This window comes from Monodon monoceros, unplaced genomic scaffold, assembly GCF_005190385.1.
Source record: "Monodon monoceros isolate NGI ecotype Baffin Bay Population unplaced genomic scaffold, NGI_Narwhal_1 Super_Scaffold_21, whole genome shotgun sequence".
NCBI classification, from domain to species: Eukaryota; Metazoa; Chordata; class Mammalia; order Artiodactyla; family Monodontidae; genus Monodon; species Monodon monoceros.
The window spans coordinates 58,839,214-58,852,825 of NW_021703778.1; the positions used below are offsets into that span (position 1 = coordinate 58,839,214).

At 40.6% G+C, this 13,612-nt stretch overlaps 1 protein-coding gene across 2 annotated transcripts in view; it reads right to left on the reverse strand.

Moving 5' to 3' along the window:
- Positions 1-878: 878 nt before the first annotated feature.
- The window catches only part of RAB27A (RAB27A, member RAS oncogene family), a 73,615-nt gene continuing 60,881 nt past the window's right edge, over positions 879-13,612 (reverse strand). For both annotated transcript variants that reach the window (XM_029237932.1, XM_029237933.1), the window contains exons 5-6: positions 12,407-12,530; positions 879-3,218 (exon numbers count right to left, since the gene is read on the reverse strand). In XM_029237932.1, coding sequence (XP_029093765.1) covers positions 3,020-3,218; positions 12,407-12,530 — 323 coding nt within the window. In that variant the 3' untranslated portion in view covers positions 879-3,019. The remainder of the gene's footprint in view (positions 3,219-12,406; positions 12,531-13,612) is intronic.

Genomic DNA, 13,612 nt, shown 5'->3' on the forward strand with positions numbered 1-13,612 from the left:
TATATTGAGTCGTGATAAGTGACATGTACAAAAACAGAGCAGGATAACAGGGTAGCAGGTGACAATCTGGTTGGGGCCATGAGGGGGAGTGACTGATATTTTATTTATTTTTTTTTTGCGGTACGCGGGCCTTTCGCTGTTGCGGCCTCTCCCGTTGCGGAGCATAGACTCCGGACGCGCAGGCTCAGCGGCCATGGCTCACGGGCCCAGCCGCTCCGCGGCACGTGGGATCTTCCCGGACCGGGGCACGAACCCGTGTCCCCTGCATCGGCAGGCGGACTCTCAACCACTGCGCCACCAGGGAAGCCCGACTGCTATTTTATATAAGGTGATCAGTAAAGTCCTTTTGGACAACGTGACATTTGAACTGTCTTAACGGATGGGAGAGGGAGCCATGCAGATATATGGAAGACTAGCGTTCCAGGTAGAGGGAACAGCAAATATTCCTGAGGCAGGAACATACTTGGCCGCTCCAGGGAGGCCCGTATGCCTGTGGAGGAGTAAGTGGGGTGAACAGTGGTGGTAGGAAATAAGGTAAGAGTGTCCATTTCCCCACATATTCCCTCCTCATCCAGTCAAGTACTACACCACTCCCAATGCCTCTTGCACCCATCTCTCAGTCCCAGTCTTACTTCACGCCCTTACCATCCTTGCTTTGTTCACCTGAGGACAGCTAGTACAACATTTCCTGCACTGTAGATGCTCCATAAATGTTCGAGGATAACATATTTGAATTATCTTCTCCAGAATATGTTGTCTTGGCTGGTCCCTCATCACGCACCTAATGGAATTTGTGTCTCTGAATGTGGTTTCCTTTAGCATTATGACTTCTGGTTGAAACTTTGTGATGGGAAATGAAGTTATGTTCACATCCAAACTTGACAGATTAAACCACTTTTTTATTATAAGCTTAATTGGCACACAGTTCACTGAAGATACACTTCACTTTTACAGAAGCCTGTCAATAGGAAAATACATTGACGCACACAAAAATTTATATTGGTACTTCAATATAAATTTAAACAAATGCTTTCCAAAGAGAATACAGGTTATTTACGTCAATAATTAAAGATGGCTCTTGCATGTGCCAATATCATGTATATGTTTAATTGTGTATTATGTTTAAGGCCGATGGAATCTGTAGCTAACTTCTCAGTTGGTTCCTAAATAGGTTGGAACATAATGATATTGTCTTCTTTTTAACTATACAAATGAATCATATAAAATGTTCCCTGATATGTAGCTATAAAATTATTATTTACTCCACTTAAGTCTTACGGCAACTTTAGAAGGCACTGCCTGTGAGGATGACCCTGCCCTTGAAATGTCTGTATCTTATTCTCACCAGGATACACAATTCAAATGCAGAGGACTCAATGACTCCTTAGTATTTAAAAAGGTCCTCATTTCAAGGATAGAAATATATAAGATCTTAGTAAACACAGCTGGGTTTCTTAAGGGGATGGTGGGAGGGCAGTGGCAAAAAAAACCCAGGACAGATGCTCAACAAAAAGCCGTTTGAAAATCATCATAAAAGTAAATACTTTCCATCATAGCTGTATTTTTCTAATTACTGTTATGCCAAACATTTGCCACCACAAAATACATTCATTTTTATTCTTTATTTAAATTATAATGAGTGGTGGGTGTTTCTTCCTAAATAGCCATTAAGCTCTTTGGAAATTTTAATCTACTTTACTTAAACTACTTTAAAAAACAAGAATTTTCCCCTTTGATTTTTATAAGCAACTGCCATGAAGCATATTTTGAAACCACCTTTAATTTGGTAAAAAGACACTTTGGCAATGTGGGAGAGTACATGACCTTGGAAAGACCCAGCAAGTACAGTGAATGCCCATGATCTCAAGGAAAACAACAGGCTACAGAACACTCCATTTTTCTTATACTGAGCTAGAGCACAAATGTAACTGCTTAAACACAAACATCCATCTTCCACCAAATAGTAAACAGATATTTTATGTAATTATAAGATAATTCCTTCAATTCCACCAATGTAAAAATAAAACAAGTTGCAAAGATCAACAATATAGAGACTGAGGGTGAAAACAAGATGAGTCGTTCACAAGCTAATTGAAACTGCAGCCTGAGGATGCCAGACCAACATTATAAATATGAAGGAAAAGAAGCTAAATGTTTACTTATCACAAATAACTTCGGCACAAGCACCAGCTATGTTCAGATGGGGCCAGCACGTAGGCCAAGTATAAATGCACAGATCACAGTGAACGAAAGCCATAAAAATCTAGCTCCCTGGCCCTTCAATCAACCCTTCAGAGCAACGGGAATCTAGCAGGGAGCCAGAAGTCCCCCTTCAGCTGCTTATACAACATTAAGCCACCCCAGGCCTCACCCCCAAGCCCTTTCCCACCAGCAACAGTCACAGTGAGCATATAATTTCTCGATCCAGTTTATCCAAGGTCTGTAGATACGGGCAATAATTTGCCCTATTTCATTTTAAAGAGAATGCTTACATAAATTAATACTCAAAGACATTGAACCATCATTTGTGTATATTCTTATTTAACATTCAAATGGTTTAGATGGCATTTTAGAAGGTCCCCTATGGTGCAAGTAAGGGTCTTTAAATTTGGATTAAACACTGATATTACGTCTAAGATCTTGAATGTGAGACTCCAGGCCTATCTATGGTAAGGCAGGTGACAGTATCTTCAGTCATTCTACATAATAAATGCACTGTTCTGTGGCTACAAAATCCTGACTACTTGAATGATCTACTGCCATGGGCTAAGGTTTTATAAGGCACTTTTGGCTATGTGAAATATTTCTCCTAACTCTCAGGCTGAATCTTAAAGAAATATTTACAAAGCTGCAGCAAAGTAATTTTAAAACTGGATGCTCTACTGATAGGTCTAACTGGGATGGTGAGAAGCAGTTTGTACACAATGCCCGTTAATTTCTCCCTGTGCCGTGCGTGTATCACCGTAGAGAAGGTCACAGACATGGGCCACCTGAATTACTGTGTAGCTCGCTGGACTCTTCAACAGCCACATGACCCCTTTTCCTTTTCTTCATTCAACTGATCTGCAGAGGTGTGACCGTTGGATCGCACCACGCCTTCAGGAATCCAGGACTTGTCCACACACCGTTCCATTCGCTTCATTATCAGGTCCAGGAGCATCTCAATCGCTTGGTTTATGTTTGTCCCATTGGCAGCGCTAGTTTCAAAGTAGGGGATTCTGGAAGACAGTGACAACTCGGGTAACAACATGTGGAGGGAAAGGACAGTGACCTTTTTGCTCTTGATAATTCAACTTAAAAAATCGGAAGCATACAAATATACAAGACAACAAAAGCACTTTGCCACACAGGCCACATTAAAAAGTGAAAAATAAAATAATTGACACTGCATTCCTAACAGACGTAAAACTTCTGGAAGTGTTTACTCCCGTTTAACAGATGATTAAGCTGCAGCTCAGAGAAATAAAGCAACGTGCCCAATTTCGTTATGCTAGAAAGTAGCGGAGCCAGGATTTGAATCCACAGCTGTTTGATTCTAGTGTAACCAACTTAAACTATAGGCTCCACTGGTTCCAAATATGCATACTTGCATGAGGATTTCCAAAACAGAAAACTCTGTTTCACTTGATACATACGGGGGGAAAAAAAAAAAAGCTGATATAAGAGAGACTTCAGAGGTCCCTGGCTGTATTTGTCAAAGGCTTTGCCACTTGTCAGCTCCAGGCTGTATTCCTGGACCACACACTTGAAGACGTTCTGAATTCCACAGCACTTCAGAGTTCCTCAGGTATTATCAATCTTAAGCATGTTTGTTTTGTTATCCCAGGACCCGAGGTTAGGTGTAATTTTTTAGTAACTCACAAAGCATCATTTCAAAACTGTAAGGCTACTTTTCACATATTCTTAAGACGTCAGTCTTGTCATGGTGGTCACCTTTCATACTCAGAGTCAGTCTTTGCAAGGGGATTAATCAATCACCTGCCAAGTTCTTCCTCTCATGAAAATAGTGATAAATTTGTATTTTCTTCAAACTGTTGATTTCATTCCCACCACTTAGTAAGGAATCTGACCAAAAATGCTCTTAGATGTAAAATCTACAAAAGAAAGTTGTTTTAGCACCTCTGGGAGCCCTGCAATTGAATTCAGTAAAATACTCCTTACATTTATAGAGACTTAAACATCCAACTCTATTACAATACTTTTCCTGAAGAATGTCTTTGTTTTCCTGTCTTCTCATAGCATGTTAACACTACATCAATGACTCTGATTACAACTTTGGTTATTCTTTCATCATTTCCTGGCTAGGAGCAGCTTCCACAGGAGAGCTTTTACAGATTTGTTTTAACCTTCTTACTACTTTTACAGATCTTTTCACAACTGTTCTGCTTCCTGTGTCACCAAGAAGCACATTAGGGGCACATGTGTAGGGATGGAAGGCTGTTTGTCCATTATGATTTCCTCAAGATGTTGCCTTATTATCTACTCGCTTCCTATGGGAGGTAACAGGCCTTGCAACTGGACTCTACAATCCTCTCCTGTTTGAGTATAGCTCTTAAAAACCGGTTGAGGAACCATCACTTCATTTGAGGATTTATCTACCTATCTGTGAGTTCTGAAGGACATGGTTGCTCCACTGATTCTACCATGACCATGTTCACAGCCCTTCATATGCTGACTCTAAAATATCTTAATCAGAGAAGGGTCCACTGGGCAAATTACATCATCTCAGTAGTTTTTAAACCTCTTGCCTGGATATCTCTTTGGTTACTGTCAGTCTTTTTTCCCTACATCTTCATCTGGTGCCTTCGCCACAAAATGAAGGTAATACATCTTTCCCATCCCCCTGGTCACATGCAGTATTTCTTTACCAAGTCTGAAGAAGACATTCTTTGTGGGGACTGAATAAATACTTATTTATCAAGTACCTATGTTATTGAGCTAAGTCCTGGGGACATTTTGGAATGCTGCCATTTTTACATGAGCTGAATTTTAGATTAAGAATTCTCAAAATTTAAATACTTAGATTTTCTCCATCGTGCTCTTTCTCAATTATACCCATGAAGAATCATTTAATATCTGCAGAACATTTCTTATACTTAAGGAGAAGGCTTGATCATTCTATCACCATTCAGAAAGCTATTGTTTAATGGAAAAGCAACTGAAAAACTCATCTCTCCCTCAGAGAATAATGGGCTGAAATTGGAAATACAAAAATAAAAAAGTAGCTGAGCAGTAAACTTTCTTGTAAATACTAGTCATAATAGTGTACATCTTACTTTTAAAATTTCCTCAAAGTCAATTAAAAATATCTTTCCAGCTATAGAGTCCTCAGCCTCAATGAATTCCTCAACAGGATCTCCATTAAGCTATTTCTACTTTCCATAGTTTCTTCCATCTCAGCTCCTGGTAATTACCTCACAATAATTTTTAAGGCATAAATGAGAAAGCACAGTTGAAAATACTTTTTAAAAAATAATAAAACCTATGCATTGAAGTTACAGACAGTTTGGAGAATAGTTAAGAGCCATAACCTCTGGAGCCAGCCTGCCGGGATTCAAATCCTAGTACGACTCCTTACCGACTGTGTAGCCCTGGCAAGCTATTAACATCTGTGCCTCAGTTGCCTTATCCATAAAACTAGATAATATCAGTATCTTCCTATTAAGGATTAAATGAGTTAACATTTCAAGCACTTAGAAATGTGCAATTTCTGACAAATGTGTCATTGATAAACATTTCTTATTTCCAACGCAGTAATGGGTTAGGTTACAAAAGTTTGTTTTTAATTTTGTTGTTTAAAACTTAGGACACATAGAAACAATGTCACTGAATCATGGAAAATCATAGCTCCAAGAGACCTCAGCAAGATTATAAACAGTAAATTTCCAGACTAGCCCATAAGCATTGATTTAATCCACAATGTAGCTGATATACAATCCTGCCCTAAATTCTGGTAAACTGAACCATGCTTCCCTACGTCAGAGATGGCTCACTCAGATCTGTCCTAGCCAAAATGTTTCATGCTTCAAAGCATTTGTCTCCCTCCAGTCCCTGTCAAACCGTAAGAGGTTCCTTACTGCCCCCAAGTGATCATCACTAAATGCTGAGAGAAAATGGATCTTACTTTACTGATCAATACTGAAGTATAAATGACTGGTGCCTCTAGCAGAACTATGAGCTATTCTCTATTTACTAACTTCAGCAAATATTTAATTGGTATAATTTCAGGGTATATGAGTGAAGGTGTACATTTTTGTTTGTTTGTTTGTTTTTTTGCGGTACGCAGGCCTCTCACCGTTGTGGCCTCTCCCGTTGCCGAGCACAGGCTCCGGACGCGCAGGCTCAGTGGCCATGGCTCACGGGCCCAGCCGCTCCGCGGCATGTGGGATCTTCCCGGACCGGGGCACGAAACCGTGTCCCCTGCATCGGCAGGTGGACTCTCAACCACTGTGCCACCAGGGAAGCCCAAAGGTGTACATTTTTAAGTCACTCATATTAAAAGAGGTACAGTATTAATGAGATGTAGTTTAGAGTTATAATACAAATTCTAGTAACAAACTAAAAATATATTTACTGCCCATTTGTGAATCTTCAGGTGATGTGACCAGGAGTCAGGTTAACAGCCTTAAAATCTTTGGACTAATCATTCAGAGTCTTCTGAGCAATTGGGGCAACACGGTTTTTGTTTCTATAGGAATAGATGAATGCTAGAGATCACTCCTCTCTACTCTCAGTTCTTTGAGCTGCCAGACGAAAAGCAAACTAGATGAGATGCACATCAAAGACCCTGAATTAAGACTTCTGTTCCAGCATAAAATGATGCCCCAGACACAGAAATGTGCCTTGTGCTCACATTTGAAAATTGGACTTGCTCAGCTTGTCCTAAGGGCATAGGAAGTCTAGCAGATGGAGTCAGTCATATTTTTACGTCCATATCTTCCTGATGCTCACTTTTAGAAGGCATTCGGGCTACTTTATCTGAACAGTTCTCCGCGTCTGTAAAGAGGTGTAACAGTGCTTCGTGGGGTCTTGATAAGGAGGCAATAAGATAATACACGTAAAGGGTTTAACACAAGCCTAGCATCCACAAGTGCTCAATCAGTGTCCATCTAATGGGGTTCTCTTCTTCTCTAAAAATAATATTTTGCTTTTCCTAAAACTTTCTAGGCAAAAATTTAGTAATCTTAGCTTAAATTCAAGAGGATCAATTGTCCCCCTTTTAAGCATGGAGACAGGTGTGTTGTTCCTTCTCGCCACATGGTGGTGCTAGAGCAGCATGACTAGGGAGCAGTCCCGCCAAACATTTGAAAAAATCATGTGCAGCTAATTGATATCTGTAAACGAGCACTTAATGACATTTTGGAACACATGCAGAACACAAATTTTGATGTGCTTTTAATAAATCGATAAATCACAAATTTTTAAATTAAAAAATAATGAGCAAAACGAAAATTAGGGTGGGCATTATCATTTGCAGCTTTTCACCGAGACACCTATATCCAGCTCATGTCATAGGTTAGGACCCACATTTTTAGATGTTTTCTTTTCCATGACTTATTTCTACAACACTAGAAGATCTTAGATCCCAGGAATGAAAGCAAGTGTATTTGGTGATTCTGTCCAATGGTTCTAGATATTTGGCTCACGTGTGGATCCAGAAATTAGGAAGATATTTTTCACTAAAGTAAGAAGTGAGTCTCACTACTCTTCATGGCCTGTTGGCTGGTAAATGAACAAGCATTTACAGGAAAGAGTGAGTGTATAAACTGTTTCAGCCTGGGAGATTGTGCCCAAATGAAATTCAGGTCCTCCTACTGAGTTCTTTGGGGCTCTGGAAATCAGCCGTATCTGTTTAGTTGCAGCTTATGTGTGTGGTTTTAAAATGTGCCCAATGATACGGCATTAATTTATTTCTTGAATAAGGGTTGGATGTCCACAAATTTTCAAAGAATAAAAAACTAATAGAGATCAAGCTATTCATACATTTCATCTAGTTCAGACTAGATAAGACACTGACAGCAGTAGGCTGAGCTAAGCCACTTGAAATCCCAGAAATGGTCTGTACTCATATTACTAATGTTGTAAATCAATGTTTTTAACACATCCTTCATTCAAGAAACTCTTCAGCACCCTCCTCAGCACTAGCCAGCAGTCTCCAGTGGGGGAAAAATGTTGTCTTATATTTGCTGCCCCTAAGAATAGATCTTAAAAGCTCTCATCACAAGAAAACAAAACTGTAACTACATGGGACTTTCCTGGTGGTCCAGTGGTTAAGACTCTGCACTTCCACTACAGGGGGCACGGGTTCCACCCCTGGTCTGGGAACTAAGGTCCCACATGCTACCAGGCGTGGCCAGAAAAAAAAAAAGGAAAATAAAATTGTAACTACATGCGGTGATGGATGTTAACTAAACTTACTGTGGTGATCATATCACAATATATACATAAATCAAATCGTTAAGTTGTATACCTAAAACTAATACAATGTTATATATCAATTATATCTCATTTTTAAAAAATTTGCTGACTCTTTCTTTGCACAGCACATGTGAAATACATACTTTCAATTATCATACTTTCATCATATTCATAATCTCTATTTCCCTCGACCCTGAATCAAAAACAAAAGGCTTATATTGACCACCAACTATCTTCTGTGAATAAAGAGGGTAGAAGGATGCTTAGATGCAACCATTTCCACTCACAATAAAGTCCTTTCCTACCCAGTTGTGGCTGGTGCTCCTTTGGTACCAATCCCAGTGTCCCTGCCCAGTCTGTATCAAAGCTGATGTCATTAACTGTGCAAGAGAAAAAAATCCTCCTGCATTTACAATGGATTTTCCGATGTTAAGTCATTGAGCGCATTTCCCTTCTCCAAGCATGGCACAAGTAGACACCTGCTTCATATTCTGTGCATAATGATCTTGTCCAGCTCTGCTGTCAAGGAAAATATCTGCCAGCATGCACAGCTCATAGTAACTTGACATCTACACAGGTGGTTCTCAAAGTGTTATCCTCAATCACTAACAGCAGCAGCATCTAGGAATCAGCTAGAAATGTAAAATGTGGGGCTTCATCCCAGACCTACTAAATGAGAAACTCAGTGGGACAGCGTTCAGGTGAAGCTGGAGCACACTAAAGTCTGAGATCCAACAGTATCATCTAAAAGACGAATGTTGTCAATGTTGCATTCTGCTTTCTCTTTTAATATATTTGTCACTGACTTTGTAGCTATTTTTAAAAGTATTTCAGCAACAGTGTGAACTATAATAGTTTTGACTGGCAGAAGTACAAATTTGAATAACCCTCTGTTTTGCTCTCTTCTCCGATTTCATTGACAATATTATTCAATATTACATACTAGAAAGCATTATTTTGTAGTTGTTCTAAGAAACGTGGCTGCTTAACGGGGCACATCGCTTTGTTGTGTTAGGAAGTGACCTAAGAGCTTCACATTACAATTTAACCACGTTTTATAGCAAAAAAGAAAAAAAGGTAATTAGGGGTGAAGGGATTCTTAGTCTACTAAAAATAATTTTTTGAATATTCATCATCATGCATCCAATTCACCCTTTCTACTTTGGGCTGCTGCATGAAGCCCTCATTCTCAGATTTACTTGTCCCAGCAGACACAGATTTATGTTCCATATTTGCACTCTAACATGTTTTTATTAGGTTTGCAAAGTTTTTCTGAGACATAGTCTTTCACTCTCCAAATGCACGTATATTTCAGAGAAGCGCCTTTGAACCAATGACCCATTTTTATGAACTGAGGAGAGAAGGCAATACGATAGTAACAAAAAATGCAAATTTATCAGACAACATACAAAAGATATGAAGATATGCCGTAAACTACTGTTTTCTGAGTGTTAGCACATAGATGGACTAACCAACATAGTCCTCTAGTGCATGTGCAACCAATGAAAATATTACGATTATTAAAAATGAAAAGAAGATGTCTGTGAAAATAATCATTAAACTTATATGTTCAAATTTGTGAAATGCATGTGAACCAAATTTCCCCTTTACACCTTCCTCTTAAACTGCCAAACAGCCTACAGAACTCTATTTTATGCTTCCTAAATCCTGAGGGATGTCCGTTTCCACCCCTTTCCATTCTTCAATAATTTCAATTATCTTATCTGCTAATCTCTCCTCTCCTTATTTTAACTCAGCTCAGAAACTTTACATTGAGTCCCTCTTATGAAATACTCCCCAGATCTTCCAACCTGGGCACAGAGGGAAGACAATCCCTGTTATCCCCAGATCCCCCATATAGTCAGAAAGCAACGCCAGGCTCTTTCATACCAGGCAGGAGACGGAATCCTAAGAACCTGCCCAGAGGAAACAAGCAAAGGGCTGAAGAAGGCCAGAGGGGTAAGAAATCAATCCAGACTCCCCAACAAAGCTTGAGAATGTGCTTGTTTGATCCAGCTAACTCCCCTAGCTGCCCTATTTTTTTTTTTTTTTTTTTTTTTTTGGTCTTTGCAAACACACTTCTCAAAAGCATGGTCCACAGTTTCCGTTGCTTCATCACTTACTTCCTCCTCACCCCCTTGCAACACAGCGCCCAGCTTCAACACTTCAGAATCCTCCATGATATTTGATCCCTCCCTCTTTCCTTCCACTACTTTACACAAAGTGCATCTCATGAGAGGAGGGGACATATCAGGTGATCAGAATCGCCTGCAGGGCTCTGTCAGCCTCCATTTCAGAATCACCTCCGTCAGAGGTTCTCAACCTCTGCTCACAAAAATCACATGGAGAGCTTTTAAAAGATACCAGTGTCCGGCCCCCACTCCCTACCTGTGGTGGCTTTGCAATCTGTCAGCTTGGCTAGATTGAACAACACTTGCCAGAATTGCCTTCCCAGTCAGGGTGGACCACAGAGAGATGCAGCGGGGGGGATGCAGAGGGCGGAAGTGAAGGAGCAGCCATTCTGCTCATACATCGACGCTTCTCCACTAGCTCATCTCGTTGGCACAGACCAGTGACCAGACCTGCCCCCTTTCCACCTTCCCCTCGATCCTCCTTCAGCTTCTCCAACTCCTGGGCCAGGTGTGTGTGTTTAGCTCTGTGGCAAAGGGTCTTGGCTTCTGTAGGACACCCACACCATCCAGGTCAGAAGCCATAAGAACTGATACAAGTTTCAGTCCATCATTACGGGTCCCAGCTGGTTCTGGCTCTCCGCCACTTCAAATCCATCTTCCCCTCTGACTGCCTGCCCTGTGGGCTCCAGAGTCAGACACAAAGCAACACTTTACAAAGGCTGCCCAACAGCTCTCCACTTCACCCCACTCGTCATCCCCAGACTGACCTGGGAAAGTACTCATAACAGCCCTCCACGTTTGAAGGCTTTCGGCAACTTCCTGTGTCCCAGGAGATCAAGTCCACTCTTCTTACCTGGCGTTCAAAGCTCTCCAAACTCTGGCTCCTTCCCACCGGGCCTTCCACTCCCCCCACCACCCCCGGTGTGAACCCCATCGTTGAGTGCTTTCCGAACTCAATCAGCCCAAGGAAGAACAAAGCAGGGGTCACATAAGGAAAAGGGAAAGGGCCTCCTCGGGCTTGCCTAACAACAGAGGCCGCCAGCCTGGTAACGCCCCTACACACAGCCTGCCTATCTCTTTATCTCTTTATCTCTCTCTCTCTCTCTCTCTGTCTCTCTCTCTTTCTCTCTCTCTCTCTCTCTCCCCTTCCTTCTCTACCCTACTTGCTGCCTCCCACTTATATTAAGGGTAATTAATACATACACATTTGCATTCTCATTATATTAGAGGCAGAAAGAAAGTAAAGCACAAATTGTTTTGTAGACGTGCCCCAGGCACCTTAATTAGCAGCGGCTAACCCCTTCTCTCATGTCCAGTTAATGCTGCTGCTACTACGAACCTATTCCCTGAGCTAAAGGAGGAAGACAGTATTTAGTTGATTCTCCAGCACAAAAACACAGCTTAAACCAAAGGGGATCTTCACAGTCCTCTCCCAGCACAGGTATTCCAAAGCCAATAAGGCCTTCTTGTCTGCAGGAGCTCTCTACAGCAGCATAGGAACTGGCTTTGAAATTTCCTCGCTGAATATAGAGAATTTCCTTATCCTGGGTGTCTCTTACCTGCATCTTGGAAAGGAGGCCTTACATAGTTAGGGCATTTGACCTCAAAGCTTTCTTCAAACACCAAGAGATTGAGAAAAACGGTACTGAAGTGCTGAATGAGGGCCCTCGCCCACTGCTGTTGCTATGGTTCCCATATCATATAATATTAATAGGCAAAGTAGGTATTTGACACCTCCCCCCAAGGGCTACATCTCAGTGTTTCAATTTTTTGCTTTTGCCCCTTTTGTTATCCATTCATATGCAAATGTTTGTATTGGAAACTTGCTCTGTAGATTCCTCCACAAAAATACTCACCCATACTTCTCCGCAAGTCCTCTGGCTTCTTCCTCTTTTACTACTCTTTGGTCTTCCAGATCACTCTTATTTCCACATAACACTATATCTGGGTTTTCACAATATGCATGCATTTGTAGCTGGCCTATTAATATAAGAAAATTTATTATAGGTAAGTAATGTAAGTCTATGATCAGTGGAGAATACATGCAAAAGTGGTTTGAAACTGTAAATGGATATACAGATATAAGGAACTGATATAATTCTTTCAAAGCACCAAGACCCTAAGCTATAAAACTAAATGGATGGGGCAGAGATGTAAAACTAATCCTACCCTTATGCACATACCCCAGCTTATTTATATCGGAGAGGAATGGGAGAATTTGTTCTCTCTCCAAAAGTTATGTACACACACACACACACACACACACACACACACACACACACACACGCATACACATACAACATAGCTGTCTCTCTTATGAAGGCCATTTGAAAAAAAAAAAACACTTGGAGGATTTACTAGTGCTTATGGCTAATCTTAAAGCTCTGATTTTCATATATTTTCTCTCCACAGCAATGACATTTTAAAACAAATTGTCTTTCTATAAACTAACCTATTTCCATCTGAAATGTTTTTCACATTTTCCTATTATCCTAAGGCAGAATCAATTTATCTAAAACAAACAAAATATAGGATCAAATGAAGATAGAAAACCCAGAATAAATAGTAAATGATTCTGTCACCAGAACCAAGAAGCAGGAGACTACAATTCTTACTCCATAGCTGCTATTTCTTTTCACCTGAAAACCTGTAAATGGGCAATAATTTTTAATAGCAGTTAAATCAAGGGAGCTTCAACTAAGCTAAAGAGCTTAATCTCCCCAAGAAGGAAAATAAAGCCTTATTTCTTCCTCATCACACTCCACAATGAAATGAAAGCAACCCAAACTTGCACAATAAGACATCCTCAAAAATGTGTGGCTTAATTTATTTTTTATCATGGTTAACCAGAAAAGTGTTGACATTTTAGTTCCTCATTATAAAGTCACGTTCGCTATATCTTATCATGAGAAAGTCAAACCGGCAAGTATTTACTGAGCAATAAGGGAGGCCTGATACTTGGTGCAGAATTCAGGGCACTGACCTTCGCCCTCAAGGGATAGTTAGGGGAAACAAGACCTATACAGGCAAGACCAAACTGTGTACCATTTCCAACAAGAGCC